A 16,759-nucleotide genomic window follows, 5' to 3' on the forward strand; every position below is an offset into this window, starting at 1 on the left:
GAATTTTGACAGCACTTTAAATTTATATGTTAAAAATGGAGAAAACTGACATTCTTATAAGTAATCTTATCCCAAGAATATGTAAGTTTTTCTATTTATTTAGGTCCTGTTCTAGTTCCTTATTAAAGTTTCTCCTTAAAAGTTTTATGTATTCTTGGGTTAATTCCTAGAGACTTTATAATTTTGTTCCTAATATTTTATACAATATTTACCTTTGATTGCTAGTGTAGTAAATGCTATTAACTTTTGTAGACTAATCTTTAATCCACCAACCCTGCTAAACTCCTAATAGTTCCTCTCTTGATTTTAACTCTTCTGGGTGATATTATCCGCAAATAATGAGTTTCATTATTTCCCTTCCTATCCTTATACCTATTTTTCCCTTTATAATAGTGTTAACCAGGACCTTTCTTATCATGTTAAACAGTAATAGTGATGGAGGTATCCTTATTACCCACCTTGAAGTGAATGTATCTAAAATTTCTCTATTAAGTATTATTTGTTGTAGCTTTTTGGTAATGACATTTACACAGTTATCTTGCATTTTGAGCTCGATCTTATTAAATAATTTTATGGTATCAAGATAATCATGATTTTTCTCTTTTGGCCTATTAATGAGATAAATTACATTAATAGATAAATGTTAAACCATGCTTACATTTCTAAAACAAACTCTATAGATCATTATTTTTTTAACACACTGTTGGACCTCAACAGTGTTGAAAGCTAGTATATTGTGTAGGATTTTCATATCTTTGCTAATAAGTGCAACAGAGCTCTAATTTTCTCATACTATCCCTACCTAATTTTAGAACCAAGATTTCACTAACCTCATAAAATGAACTTGGCACCTCTCTTTTTTTTTTCTATTTCCCAGAACAACTTGTAAAAATGAATTAAGTATTAGTATCTAAAGGTTCAGTGCAACTCACTTATAACATTATCTGGGTCCAGAGTTTTTGAAAGGGGAGGTCTTTAACTACCATTTCAGTTTGTTAAACATTTATTAAGCAGTTCAAGCTATCTTTTCCTTCTGTTACCAACTTTCAGAGTTTATAGTTTTCTTAAGTATTTATACATTTCATCTAGGCTTTCAAATTTATTAACCTATAGAAATTCATAAAATTATGTTTTAAATCTGTTTGTAGTTATTTCCACTTTCACTTACTTTATTTGCAATCTATTTTCCTTGATCAATCTTGTTAAACACAGGTATGTCTAAGCTTATTAATCTTCAAAGAACAATCTTTTGGTTTGGCAAGTCATTTGTTCCTTAATTGCACCAATTTCTGCTTTTTTATGTTGTTTTCTGAACTCTTCATAGAACTGTGTTCGCACTAAAGCAAGCTTCCTCCAGCATTTAGGTAAGTCACCCTGCCACTCTGTCCAAGGTCTACTTTCACCACACAGATTTCAACACACAAACTGTACATAAAAGTATTACTCTCGTGCACACACAACAGGGAAACATCAAATACAGATCTTACCAACCATACCTACACATGAATGCCTTTGATTAAAGCAGTATCTTGAAGAGGTACGGTTATGAGCTGTTCACACACACACACACACACACACGAAGTGTAAGGCAGTGATCATCTATCTGAATCAAGGCAATCCTTGTCTGCAATGCTACCTGGGCAATTCCTGGTGCCGTTTGATAAAATTAGTAACTAGAAACGCAATCTCCAGTTGCTTTACCGGATGCCATTCAAAAACGGCAGTTATTAATAGAAGAGAAAAACCTGCCTGTGATGGTCAATTTTCACATTGACCCTCTCAAAGCAAAAACACTCCCCCCCCCCCCCAACTCTGTGAGCACTCCTCCCGACTGGGGCAGTTTCGGATTCCAGACTTTGGTCTTAATGCTCCCTGCCTGCAGCAGCACGGGAAGGCACATCGCTGCAACGGAAGTCCAACACGCACCCCAAGTTTGGGTCTGGACACATGCTGCGCGGCTTCCTCTTACCAGTGCGGACTTGGACCGTAATGTTACCGATTACCGGCGTCGGGACGGATGCCACTGTGCCCGCTGCCCGGGCTCACTCCACGGGCACCTCCCGCATCTCCTCCTCGGCTGCAGAAGGTGCACGGACACCGGAGGGGAGAGGACGGGCGCGGGTACGGTCCGCTTCCTAACCCCCAACTTGTTTAACGCAGACTGGCTACCGGCACAAGAACACAAGGTGCCAGATTTTCCTCTCTGGCTGCAAAAATAATAATAATAATAATAATAATAATACGGAAGGCCTCTCCCGACGGACACTCAAGCTGCCTGATCGTCCTCTCCCGTGTGAGGGTGAAACTTCGAGGGGGTGCGGAGGAGAGAAGCGCTTCCTCGCGCTGACAGCCGGCGGCGGGAGGCTCGCGTCCGTGGAAGTCGGGCAGCGCGCACCCGGCTCCGCTCTAGGCCAGGTAACCCTAGACGCCGGGGCCGCAGGCACCCAACGGGGGGGGGCGGGAGGAGGCGGGGACGGGACGGGAGGGGAGGGGAGGCCCGGGCCTGAAACAAAGGAAGCGGGGCTGCTCCGAAGAGGGTGGGCGCGGCGTCCGGGGGGGGCGGCGGGACTCACAGAACTTGGAGGTGGAGGTGTTGATGTTGATGGTGGAGCTGGGGGTGGGGGCGGGCACCGCCTTGGCCGCGGCCGCGTCGCAGCTCTTCACCATCATGATCACCCCATTGGCCTCCGGCGGCGGCGGCCCCAACGGGAGCCCCTCCTTGGGGCCTTTCCTGTCCGCCGAGACGGCCGGCACCGCCAGCAGCTGTCCCCCCGGCGGCTCGCGGGCCGGGGCCGGGATCGACGAGGGGGGCGGCGGGGGCTGCCGGAAGCCGTCCACCGCAGCCTCCCAGTTGTTGTGGTTCTGGTCGTCCATCATCGCCTCGTAGCTGCCCCCCTCCTCCTCTTCCATGCTTTCCTCCATCCTGCCGGCCCCCAGCACCCGCCCGCCTCACAGGCACCTGCCGCCCGTCTCGACCCCCGGGCCAGGGGGCAGCGCCGCCTCCTCGCGGTCACATCGCCGGGGGCCGGAACGGGCGCGGCGGGGAGGGCGGCGGGGCGCCGAGTCGCTCACTCTCCGCGGGGCTGGCTCTGGGAGACGCGGCTGTCGGCGGTGGGCGCTCCCGGGCTCGCGTCTGGGAGAGGCAGCCGTAAAGCGGAAGCGCCCCTCACGACATTTTGCAGCAGCTTCCAACAGGCAGTTGGGGAGGGGAGCGGGAGGCGCGGCCTGGAGAGCACGTGGTGCGAGAAAGCAAAGCGAAAAGGGGCGGGGGCTGTGAGTCACCCCCCAGCAACAGGGCAGAGATTCGCCCCGCCCCGGCCGGGCTGCTCTCGGAGGGGCGACAGGTCGGGGAGAGCATTCGTCGGCCCCGCCCCCGCCCGGTCTCGCGTCATAAGGGAGTCTGCGCACGCGCGTTCGCCGTCTGGTTGCCCTGACGACCGAGAGCCGGGCCGCCTCCTACAGCTGAATGCCAACCCCAGCTGGCTGGCTGTGCCGTCCGCCACCCTCTCGGTGGTGTTTTTGGGGGGCTCAGCGGGTCTACCGGGCCTTCGCACGTCCAGGGCCTCGCAGCCCGGCCTTGTTTTGGGGACGGAGCTAGGGAGCCACCAGTGCTCGAGTCGCACATTGACAACGTTCCTCTATCAGAGAGAGTCTATGGACTGCTCGCGGCCTCAGCCCATACCACCCAAACCTCAAAGCCGAGAATAAAAACTGAAACTCAGCAGGGTGACAAAAAAAAAAATGCTTGCGTTTGAAATATTCATGGATTTTTTTTTTAAGTTTCTAACTCCTTACATTGAAGCCAGAAATTTTAGCGAACTTAACACACTAAGCTTCGTGCGCTATTTCACAAATCAGACGACAAGTTTGAGAGTAAGAGTCTTGAGGGTCAGAAAAAAATCATGTAACTCCATTTTTTTTAACCCTCTGCATTCTCAAATTATAGCAATAGAAGTAATATCAAAATATAATTGCTTATTGTGGAATTCCTTCTAACTACTGGGGCTAAGAAGGAGTGCCTAGAAAAACCCTTTATTACACTTAAGCTAGCAGATAATCTTTATTTCCACAAATATGTAATTAGTGTGAAGTGAAGAATCACTTCAGCCGCTAAGAAACTGTCTAATGTACTTCAGTGTCCACATTTGTTTCAGCTTCTTTCCATATAGTTTCCCATATATTCTGCACAATCCTAATGGAATGTTTTTTTTATCAATAACTTAGAATGAATTTCAGACAATGCTCCCCTATATTAAGACATTTTTTAAAAATTAGCACATGTTTTTAATTCTCTGGGCCTGGACATTTTGGGACTACAAAATAAGGGGGGACATTTTTAAGTAAAAGACAATTGAATGGAATACTAAGGGGGGAAATGTAAAATTCTATGCCCAGCAACAACAACAAAAATAATAGAGGGAGAATTAGTCTTTTCAGACTAATGGCTGAGTTTGTCACCAATAGACTTTCTAGGTAGGTGGATGGTTATGTGACTGGAGATGGAGGTCTTCACATAATAAAAGATTCAATACACAAGGAAGATAAAAGGCATGAAGGTGTCTCTGATGACGTTCACAAAAGACATAAAACAAATATTGGCAAGTGCAAGAATAAAGAGAAATCTACCATCAGAGCAGATGACTTTTCACACATCTCTCTAATAGATTGCAGTGGGTTAGTAGTAACCCTCCATAAGATAAATTCACGTCTTAATCCCTGGAACCTGTGAATGTTACTCCATTTGGAAACAGGTTCTTTGCAGATGTAATTAAAGATCTTGAGAAGATCATTCTGGATTATCCAATGACAGGAGTCCTCAAAAGAGGAAAGGAGAGGGAGATCTGAGACAGAAGGTGAGACAGAGAAGAAGAGGAGGCAATGTGACTACAGGGGCAGAGATTGGAGTGATGAAGCCACACACACACACACACAAATGCTGACAGCCACTAAAAGCTGGGAGAAACAAAGAATGGATCTTCTCTAGAGACTCCAGAGAGAATGCAACTATGCTGATACCTTGATTTCGGACTTCTAGCTTCCAGAATTGTCAGAGAATACATTTCTGTTGTTCAAAGCCACCCTTTTGAATGAATACATGGATCAAGAGCACCAAAAAAATCTTTAAGGGATTTAGAAGATTTAAATAACAATACAATTACCAAGCTTGATTTGATGAATACATGTAGAACATTTCACTCAATAACTGCAGATATATACATTCCTTTCAAGAATATGTGAAACATTTACAAAAGTTAAACATAGTGAGTCATAAAGCAAGTCTCTCTACATGACTAAGTATTGGCATCATTATTCTCTGACCACTAGGTAGTTTAGTTAGAAATCAACAACCAAAAGATAACAAGTAAACTCCCATATTTCTACTCTTCCAATTAATTCATGGGTCAAAACATCAAAATGGAAATTAGAAGACATTTAGAACTGAAGGGATTGGTACTACGATAGCAATTCGTGCACAGGTGGTGTCCCTGAGCCTGGCCAGCGATTGAGGCCTATGGGTGGGCTGGCCAGCCAGGGTGAGGAGCCACAGGAGGTTGGCCGGCTGCCCTCCACATCAGGACTGATGGGGGGGCCGGCCAGGCAGGGGAAGAGCCACAGGAGGTGAGCATTTCCCCCCTGGTGATCAGTGCGCATCATAGCAACTGGTTGACCAGTCGTTCCAGTCCTGATGGTCACTTAGGCTTTTATAGAGAGAGAGAGACTGGAGGCCTAGTGCACGAAATTCGTGCATGGTTAGGGTCCCTAGGCCTGGCCGGCAAATGCCGGCTGGGGCCTTCCTTCAATACGCGCCACCCCCTGGTGGTCAGCGCACGTCATAGCCAGCGATTGAACTCCCCAGTCTCTTGGTCAAACTCCTGAGGGAACAATTTGCATATTAGGCTTTTATATATAGAGATAGGTAGATAACTTCCATTCTAGTAAGGCCCTACTTCAGCACACTGGTGAATGCTAAACCCTTCACATGTGTACTGCCAAAATCATCAATATAAGACATTCATTTTTACTATAATTGGTTAGATATACCACTATGGTGTCAGAGTTCAGAACGAGTCACCCTAAGATGTGCTTTTGTGGTAAGTGGATTATTTTGGGCTAAAGCAACTGAAATCCTGTAGGCTCATAAGAAACTTCTGGGGAAAAAAACAAAAAACTTCTGCCCCGCCCCCCCTTTAACCACCTAGAATAATTAAAATTAGGGCCTTGCCCATAATAAGAGTTATTAATCAAAAATAACTTTCTAGCCAAGACCAGTTTGGCTCAGTGGATAGAGCATCGGCCTGCGGACTGAAAGGTCCCAGGTTTGATTCCGGTCAAGGGCATGTACCTTGGTTGCGGGCACATCCCCAGTGGGGAGTGTGCAGGAGGCAGCTGGTCGATGTTTCTCTCTCATTGATGTTTCTAACTATCTCTCTCCTTTCCTCTCTGTAAAAACTCAATAAAATATATTTAAAAAAAAATAACTTTCTATGAACTATCCATAGGGCAGGGCAAATTACTAATTACTGAACATCTGCTCTTATCATTTTGCATATTACCTCACTCCCCTCTGAAGCCACAAGGCATCTTCATCCTCAGCTCAGGGACTTTCTGTCCCTGAACCTCTCATGTATGTGGTGTCTCTGACTCTCTTGTGTGTACGTATGTAATTAAATTTGATTATTTTCTCTTGTTAATCTGTCTCATGTATATTTCATTATTAGATGAGCAGAAAGAACATTGAAGGATAGAGGAAAGTGTCTTTCTCCTGCACAATGAAAAAAAAAATCTAATGATGATTGGGTCAAAGCAGTGACTGACAGGGTGCAACCTGCCATAAGTAAGAAGAAACACCATCTACTGAGGGGAAATCAAATGAACATATTAATAACTGGTTGATTTTATGGACATTCTGAGACTTTATTATTTTACACTTAAAAACATAATATATCTTAATAGTTATTATTTAAAATCTTTGATGATTTTTTCTGGTATGTGGAGATAAGGAATAGCATTACCAGCAGTCATTGACTCAACAACACAGGTAATAGCTGTGCATAGTCACAGATATTAATCTGTTTGGCTTTTTGTTTTGTTTCCTATTTCCCACTAGGCTATGAGTTCCTCTAAAGCAGGATAAATGTATATGTAAAATATGTATGTAAGTTTGTTTATGTAAAGAAAAGACTAATTCCAAACATTAATAGCAGGTACTAGGGTAAGGAGATGCTGAGTGGACTTAATGGTTCTTGGTATCTGTCAACATTTGCTATATTTTCTACAATGAGCATGTATGTATTAGTTTTACAACCAGAAAAATATTCCAAACCTTATAGTTTAAAAATACAAACCATAAACAACATTAAGGAAGTATAAATTGGAATCCTATATGGTAAGACGTGGTTTTGTGTGGTTATTTTGGCTTCCAGAAATAGAAATCTCAAGTAAGAATTGCCTTTAAATCAAGGCTAGTCGTTGGCTCAGTAGTAAGGTGTAGGAAGGGCAAAGGGGAGGGCATAGTTCAGTCAGGGCTCCAGCTCTGTTCTCTGCCATGCTCTCTGTCCCCATCTCCGCTTTTGCAGACCTTATCCTCAGACTGTGAGCAAAATAGCTGCATAGCCCAGGCCTCTTATACCTAGTCAACAAGGTCAAGATGAAGTTCTTTCCCAAAAACTCTCAGTAAACTTCCTCTCAATGTCGCAGTGGCCCGTTCCTAAACCAATATTTAGACCTGTGTTCCAGAGCCATTTACTGGCAAGAGCTGGGATTTATTCCAATAAGGCCTACCCCTGGAATTCAGGGTAGGATCAGCTTCTCCTTAAGGACATTGGCTGAGAAGGGAAGATGCAAGAACAAAAACTGGGGTTAAGTTGGGAGGTTTAAATGAGAGCTGGGTAGGCAACAATGCCCATTGTAAGCCCAAGTACCTAATCTGTTGGAGCCTGTCGATTACACAACCCCATGCCAACCTCTCCACTCCCTCCCCTTCAGAAATACCTCCCTAATCGATATACTTATGAAAATTATGAATCATCAATTGATAATTATGAATTATCAATATATTTATGCAAAATTAGAATCAAGAAAGACATAACTTGTGGGTTTTTTAAAAATATATTTTATTGATTTCAGACAGGAAGGGAGAATGAGAGAGAGATAGAAACATCAATGATGAGAGAGAATCATTGACAGGCTGACTCCTGCATGCCCCCTACTGGGATCAAGCCTGCAACCCGGGCATTGCCCTGACGGGGAATGGAACCGTGACCTCCTAGGTCGATGTTCAACTACTGAACCACACCGGCCCGGCAACTTATGTTTATTTAACTACAAAATATATATGGGGTTAATTGCCTAAAAATAGTTAAAACTTGGGGTGAGGTGTGGCACAAAGACTTTGTCACTAAGAATTAGTCTTTGTATGGTTTTAAATGCCTTAATGTCACCTTTCCCACAGAATATTTCATTGCAACTGTTCAATATTTTTAAATGAATAAATGCATAACTAACTCAAATCTACCTTAAATCTTATTTCACATCAACACTCCTTTTTTCTTTCATCAGCTCTTAAAACATAGCCTGTCCTATGAGATACATTTTTCCTTAAGGAAAAGCAAAGTTTATTATTGCCATTTTTAAATCTTTTCATCTCTCCAACCCTATCCCACATAATTCTTTTCATCTCTCCTATCCTATCTCACATAATTCTTAGTAAAGTGCAATTGCTCAGAGGAGAGCGAGAAGAGGAAAGAAGAGAAGAAAAATATTATGAAAAAATCCAAAAACTGTACATGCCTCTTCTAAGTAGTCAAGTAAAAACTAATTAAATCAGAGAAGATTATGATAGACAACATTCAGACATAGAGGTGATTTATTTTCATTACTATTTCATTTTAAATTTACTATTAATTGCATGAAGGCATTAGCATGGAAAACTTAAAAACGTAGCTCTGATAGAGCTGAACTATATTAGACGTAAGAAGAATGAATACTTGTTTAATCCCTAGGAGATTATAATGGTACCAATACAGCACCTGACAACGACATGCCTGTGAATGCATCACGCAATTGAAAGTCTAAATGAAAAGCTATTGGAATGATCTTGATTAGAAGGTAAGAGGATTAGAAACATGTAAATAACTCTAGTCTCAATAGCTGAACACAGAGATTACTGCGTACAGTGAAGATGTGTAGCCACTCGGGGAGTGTTCTCTATTTTGTATTTCTTTACATCTTGGATTTTGTTCCTTCCTTTTATAGCTTATCGTTCGAATCCTAAATTCCATCCTAGCTGGGGAACAGAGATAATGATGCAGATTTTCTCCAAAACTAATGAAGTTAGGCGCTGAAGGAAATGATTTTAGGCTGAAGGAGGCTATAGAACAAAAGCTTTTCCCATCAGCACCCTGTTGCAGGCCTGTCCCTTTCACTCTGTCATTCACAAATATTTGGGCAGGTACTGTGCTGGGGCTAAACAGACTAAACAGACAAAAGGGCTTCTGCCCCTCATGGAGTTTCCATTCCACTGAAGTGCCAAGTATTAAGCAACTAGAGGCCCGGTGCACAAAATTCATGCACGGAGGGGGGAGTCCCTCAGCCCAGCCTGCACCCTCTCCAATCCAGGACCTCTCGGGGGATATCCGACTGCCTATCATAATCTGAGACCACTGGCTCCTAACCACTCGCCTGCCTTCCTGCCTGATTGCCCCTAACCCCTCTGCCTGCCTGCCTGATCACCCCTAATTGCTCCCCTGCTGGCCTGATCTCCCCTACCTGCCTCTGCCTCGCCCCGCACCCAGGAACCAGGATTCCCTTCTCCAGCTGGTCGCAGGCACCTGGGACCTGGGCTTCCCTCCCTCCAGCCAGCTGCAGGCATCCAGGACCCAGGCTGGTTTCACCCAAGCTGGCCGCAGGCACTGGCACCCAGGACCACGGTGCAGGCGGCTTGTCCCTCTCCTGGATTGCAGCCTGGCTGGTCCCCAGTCCTCTCTCGCGAGCTCATTTGTGCCTGGCTGGTCCCCATTCTTCTCTCGCGAGCTCATTTGTGCCTGGCTGGTCCCCATTCTTCTCTCGCGAGCTCATTTGTGCCTGGCTGGTCCCTATTCCTCTCTCCTCAGTGTTGAGTGTCTGAGCCATTAAGGTGTGAGGACCATTTACATATTAGCTCTTTATTATATGGGATTAACCACATTAGGCAAACCCATGACAAGCATTGTGAAGGAAATTACTACGAGAGGGCATAACAGAGAAAATTATTTTACTTTGAGTGACCAAGGAGAAACTTTCTAAAAAGTATATTTCTGCTAAGATGAAAGGATGGTTGTAAGTTAGCCAGTCAGACTTTCCACGCAGAAGAAACATGACAGAAGGCATGTGGCATCCCCGAGCAACTGCAAGAAAGATAACGAGACTGGAATGGAGTGAAGGAGGGGGGAAGGGGTATGGCATATGAAGGAAAGGCAGGTAACAGCCAGGTCACGCATGTCCTTGTAAGTCCAGTTGAGGATTCAGTGTTTCTGTTTGAATGGAAAAGAGGTCAGGAAGATGTGACTTACAATTTATAAGGGCAACCAACTGCCCTAAGGGAAGTGATCTGCAGGAAAGAAAAAGTAAAAAGAAAGACCAATGTGAGAGTTAAGGCAACACTTCAGTCAAGAGATGATGGTGGTGCGGACTAGTGGGCTGGTAGTGGGGACAGAAAGAAGTAGTAGAATGCAACTTCATTTGGGGGTTAGGGTGGGCAGGACTTGATGCCCTAAATATTGAAGCTGAGGGAAAGAAAGGTTTAAAGGATGACTCAGCTGCTCTGATACAGACAGGAATAGATGATCATGTTCATACACAGCTGGAGTTTTATCAGATGGCGCAATGGAAGGAGAGGTGGACGAGTGATGGAAATGATGAATCCGCCATGAACTCCAAGCTGGATAAGAAAGTAAAGGCATATGGGGCAGAAGGCTAGAGAAAAGGTAGGGTTGTTTATGGGTGAGAAGCCTCCATGAGGTTGAAGAGCTATTGCAAGGACGGCTGTCCTTAATCAAGAAACCAACAGGATAGGTCCGCACCAAAAGGTAGAATGTTTGAGTTAGCGACCAGGATTGCTTCTCTACACCCAGGTCCTCACAGCAACCACGTTTCTGGGTGGCATCTACCACCCACACACAAGACAATGGCATATCAGAGTGCAGGGAGGATTTGAGCACAAAAGCACTTAACTGAAAGAGAGAACAAATTACCTTCTGAGATCCTTTCCACGTGGCATTAATGCAGTAGGTCCTTGCATACCAAAGTGTCAGTGCCCAGTGGTGCCAAGTGTCCGTCTACATGTCCTAATTCATGGTCTTGGAGCTACTCTCTGTGTTAAAGCAGTTTGATTTCACTTAAACAAGATAGGTGGGATGCACTTGAAGAGTTAAGTGAAACATTAGAAGATCCTCAGATACAGTGAGTTATAGTCTTCCGTGGAAAATGGAATTACTTTTATATTTGCACTATCCACAGCTAGTTAGTATGAACTGTTGCTTCCAAAAGAGAACCATATAGAGTTAAGTTTGTCTATTTCATTTTTTAAAGCATAATTTCTTAATATTAAAGATAATTTTAAAGGAAACAAAAATGTTTGCATAACTATGAAGAGGACTCATACAAAATTTCTCAAAATTAATTTCTATAGAGACTATTTTTGGCCGGTATAGATCAAAACCATGATGCTGTTGTCAATTTTCTTATTGTATCCCCTCATTGAAGGATTTGGAAGGAAAATAATTTAAAATACTGTATGGATCTTGATATTGCTTTTAAGAGACAATGAAACTCCTGATATTGGTGATAGCAAATTATATAATAAAATAAAAATATTTTATACTATTTTCTGTGACAATACTTGATTACTACAACCTAACCCCATCAAAATGTGATATATTAAACATGATATATTAAACTCATGATGTATCATGATCATATGAGTATGATATATTAAATTCATGGTTCGTTTCCAATGTAAGAATTTAATTGGCAATTTCAGTTGTCGCAACCTCAGCCAAACACAGTTTCTCCTTTTTTTTAAATCCTCATCTGAGGATATGTTGAGAGAGAGAGACCTTACCAAGAGAGAAACACCAAGGTTGCCTCCTGTATGTGCCCAGACTGGGGATCAAACTCGCAACCGAGGCATGTGCCCTGACTGGGAATCTAACCTGAAACCTTTTGGTGTACGGGATGATGCTTCAAACAACTGAGCCACCCAGCCAAGGCAGTTTCTCCATTTTGAAATGAAGGCAAAACACCTATGAACCACAATATCCCCAGAAGTTTCTCTAATTCATCATTACTCTCGAAAGAACAGAAATGTTGTGCCAGTCTTGATTGTAACAACATAATTAGTAACTTACTTAAATGAATCTTTAAAAATTAACTTTTATGGAGTAAGTATAATTTATTAATTATGCATGACTTTATTTTATTACTTATCCTAATAATAAACTCATGGAAAGAGCACCCAGACACACAAAAACAATTAAATTCAGTCATCTTTGACATTTTACCCTAACTTTACATATATTTTGTCATCATATAAAGGTATATTTAGCAAGAAAGTGGAAGAGGATATGTGCTATTTAATAGTTTGTTAGCTGAATGTATAACATTCAAATAGTCAGACGTACAGATGGACCTCCCTTTGTATCTTGCTGCAAATATGAGAACTGGGCCTGGTGAGGAGACCAGGGACACGGAGTGCAGAGGACTGAAGGGCCACCCACGGGGATGTTGAAGTTTCCCTCGTGGCAGGAGTGGACGTGAAGATAAAGGTTATCCAGAAGTGAACGTGAGGAGGTAGCAGCACCCAGGAGATGGTCACCATGAGGAGGTGTGGCGGGAAAATCCAACAGTGTGAGCCTCAGTGGAGCCCACAGGGGGAGGGGGGAGGAAGGAACGGAATGGAACAAGAACAGCAAGACCCCTCCCCATTGAAGGAATCCACGGTATGAGGAATAAGTGTCCCCTCCAGAGGCCGCAGGGAAGCTGTGCTCAGGGGGATAGCTAAGTCTGGAATTAAGGCAAAGACCTGGAGAGAGTATTTGAGGAAACAATACAAAGAATGTGCTGACCACAGAGCTAGAGTTCTAGAAGGTGCAGTGAAACGGATTATAAAGGGAAAAAGGGGCTACAGGATTGTGCCAGGCGAGACTACAGAGAAGTTTGGAAATGAGAATTCAGGTTATTAAAAGTAATTGTTTGCACTTGGGGTGATAAACAGCATTGGATGATCCAGTGCATCCAATCCCAATGGAGTTCTAGGGGAAGCGAACACCTGGGCCTCACACAGCTGTGGTCTGAAAGTGAAGCCCTCCCTGGGATTGACATTCAGGACTGGCCTCTGCCATCAGCCGGCACTGCCAGGTGCTACGGGCATGTCCGCGGTTGGCACCAGTGAGCACAAAACACCTGGTTTTTCATGGCCAGTCAATCCAGGAAATTCTCGTTGGCATTCCAGGAGCTTGGACCAAGATGCTTCCTGATCTTGGGGCCAACACTCTCAACGGATTAGCCCTGGGCAGAGGCCAGGAGCTTTTAGAGGCCACACCAATCACTGATGGGCGTTAGTCTCTATCTTGTCATATTTAAGAAGGGGCAGAAACCAACTCCATGTTTCACACACAATCACATTTCCTTAATTTTTTTTGAAGATCTAATTGGTTTCATTGAATGATTCATGAATCAGGCAGCAGCCCATCCAGCAAATAGAAGGGAGTTCCCACAATCGACATTTTCATACATTATACCCAAAACTGCCTTTCATACTCTAAACCCAAACATTTTGGCTTTGGCACAGGGGTGCCTCCTGCCAGCCAACAGGTCAATTTTGGCAGCTCCCTCTGATTATCTGGAAAACACTGTATGTTTATGAAAATTGCATGTTTTTGCCTTATTGTTTTGTAAAAATGAGTAGAAAATGGAAAACTGGATGCACTGATACCAGTGATTTTAAAAAGCAATAAAGTGAGTCCCATTAAGACACAGATGGAAACCATTAAAAGTGCTGCAAACAGACTCTAATCACTATCAGCCACGCACTGGACTTATTACTCACGTGTCTAATTGCAAAGTGCAAGAACAAAATTAAGTTCAAAAGGCAACAAGATACTATCAAGACCTGTCGATAAAAACGGTTGTGATCGAGGATTTTATCATACGGTTAGCTTTCTGAGAATGGAACGGCCTTTTACTAGTATAACCAGGTGGCCCCATTGTTCACTTGCACGCGTTCAGTTGTCCCAACGTTCTGAGGAATGTGTTTTATAAGGAAGCAGAGGCTGCCTGTGCAGAGATTCAAAATGGAAACCTCTCCTCTGAAAGACAATGTCCCCAAAGGGATGGGAGAGAAAAGGGGAAGACCACCGAGCTGGTTAACAATCCTTGGGCAGGAAGGTAGCTGGCAGTTGCCATGCATTTACTAGGTGTGAGGCCCATACCAGGAGCTGCCCTTCCTCTGGCCTCAGAGCTACCCTCAAAACCAATCGTGAAAAGGAAGCTGGCCGTCATGACAGCCACAGCCTTAGCCAGCTTGTCCATGTGGCCCAGAGCACCATGAATAATAATAATAATATTAGTAATAATAAGGTTACCAGTAACAGTGATGAAAATAACAAATACTCATGGCTTGTTAACTATCTGGTAGACACTGTGCTAAGCATTTTCTATGGATGACCTCATTTCATCCTCACTAGAACACGATGAGTTAGAGTTTGACAGATGAGGAAGCTGAGGCTAAAGGAGCTGAAGGAAACTCCCAAGGTCAGGTGTGAGAAGCACTGGCTTGTGAGCACAGAAGTCTGACCCCAGGTCCACCCAACCCCATTGTCCGGAAGTGGGTCACACATGGCAGCAGAGAAGCAGGAGCCTCCGGTGGCCGGCCAGCAAGAGGAGGGTCACTCCTAGACACAGCCTGGTAGAGCAGAACAGTAGAGTTTGGATCAGATAATGCCCACTTCAGGGCACTGTTGGGAGTAGTCCTGAGATGCTGAGGGCCCATCCCGTTCTCTCTTTCTTTCCAAGGCAAATCTCTCAATATTTTCCAGAGGCAACTAGGACAGTTTGGCCACAGCCATATGCACTTCTCTCACCTTCCAATCAGCTTGCCTCTTCATCATATTCTAAAAGACCCTCTCTTGCCTGGCTGGTGTGGCTCAGAGTTGAGCATCCATCTATGAACCAGGAGATCACAGTTCGATTCCCGGTCAGGGTACATGCCCATGGTTGCAGGCTCGATCCCCAGTGGAGGGTATGCAGGAAGCAGCCAATCAATGATTCTCGCTCATCATTGATATTTCTATCTCTCTCCCTCTCCCTTCCCCTCTGAAATCAATTAAAAAAATTTTTTTTAAATAAAAGGCCCTCTCATTTCCATTCTTTCCCCCTCCTTAACTATGCCTTATATTGCCAACAGCACCTACAGACAATGCTCAAGCTTAGTCCACAGGAATACGGAGATGGCATTCATCTGATGGCGAGTCAAGAAGCAATTATTTGCAGTTGGATTCCTTCGGTCATGATATTGCAGACCGGGCTGGGTTCAGCCAGATCTCCCGAGAGCGTGTCCACACTGGCCCCAGGCATTGGCCATTGGGAGCCTAACTAACAGTCACTCCTTGTCCCCATAGCCTCTACTAATTTGATGGCAGGCATCCGGCACCCATGGGTTCTAGGAGAGACTCTGCAGAATGAATCTAGATTTTTCCCAAGCCAATGGAGATTCCTTAGGAGCAGGAGTTGACTTGGGAATGGGCTGCAAGCCTGGCCAAGGAGTCGTGAGAAGCCAACTAGAGGCTCCGTGGATGCAAGGAAGGAATGTTCTCTTCTGAGGACATGGGGAAGCTTGGGGCTGCAGCAACCATCCCACATCCACTTAGTCAAAAGCAGGAGGTCAGGAGCCAACATGCTCACGTTGGTAGAGCAGGAAGATGAAATGAGCCTGGGTCCTCAAGGAAGTTTCGGAAGGAAGTTAACCTCCCCTGGAACTGCCTTACCTCCATATTTCTTATTGCATAGGACTTGAAGTCGCTTTGAGGTGCCAGCCTTTTTCAGTTGAGTCCCCTGTTCCAGGCTGAAAGTACCCTAATACGACATCTCAGCAGCATCTGGTGGTCCTTGCCGCCAAGGGGATGGTTTGAGGTTCAAATCTGTACCAAACTGGGGGTGCCCTGAGAACTTCAGTTACTAACACCCCAGACCTAGGGGGGAAATGCAAGTGAATAAGTGGAAAGTTATATAATGAAGTTTCCTTGAGGCAAGCAAAAGTGCCAAAGCCCTCTACAATCAAGCCTCATTGAAAACAACAGCTATTTAATCTAAATTTACAACATAATCAGCCTTCTGGTTACCTAATCATAATTAAATTACATTGGCAGCATATTTCATATATGCTAATTAAAAGCATCAAATGAAGAGGCTGCATTCGGAAACTGCTGTGTCTGTTCACTCCCTGTGAGAGCCACATGTGAAAGGCAGCTCCCTGGGCTCTAAATTCGGAGACCAACGGGCTGTGTGACTTTAGGCAAGTCACCTAACCTCTCTGAGTCTCTGTCTTCTTATCTGTAGGAATCCAATGAACCACAGTGTCATCACTGACTCATTTGGCCTGTTCTTGAACATCCTATCACTAAAATCGTACACGATGCATTTTCTTGTGTGCCTACCAAGAAGCCTCCTACGATTTTAGGGTGTTTTATTGCCAAAGAAACGATGAGCCCGACTTAGCAAAGAT

At 44.2% G+C, this 16,759-nt stretch overlaps 1 protein-coding gene across 2 annotated transcripts in view; it reads right to left on the reverse strand.

Moving 5' to 3' along the window:
- CACUL1 (CDK2 associated cullin domain 1) overlaps window positions 1-3,150 on the reverse strand; it is a gene marked incomplete at its 5' end in the record, with an annotated part of 43,039 nt that extends 39,889 nt beyond the window's left edge. Inside the window, one exon of one of the 2 annotated variants that reach the window (XM_081104902.1) lies at window positions 2,574-3,150. In XM_081104902.1, the coding sequence (XP_080961028.1) occupies window positions 2,574-2,922 (349 nt within the window). The remainder of the gene's footprint in view (window positions 1-2,573) is intronic. The other variant, XM_081104901.1, reaches the window with a different exon arrangement.
- Window positions 3,151-16,759: the final 13,609 nt, after the last annotated feature.

The sequence above is a fragment of the Myotis nattereri genome (genome assembly GCF_964212035.1).
Source record: "Myotis nattereri genome assembly, chromosome: 13".
Lineage (NCBI taxonomy): Eukaryota > Metazoa > Chordata > Mammalia > Chiroptera > Vespertilionidae > Myotis > Myotis nattereri.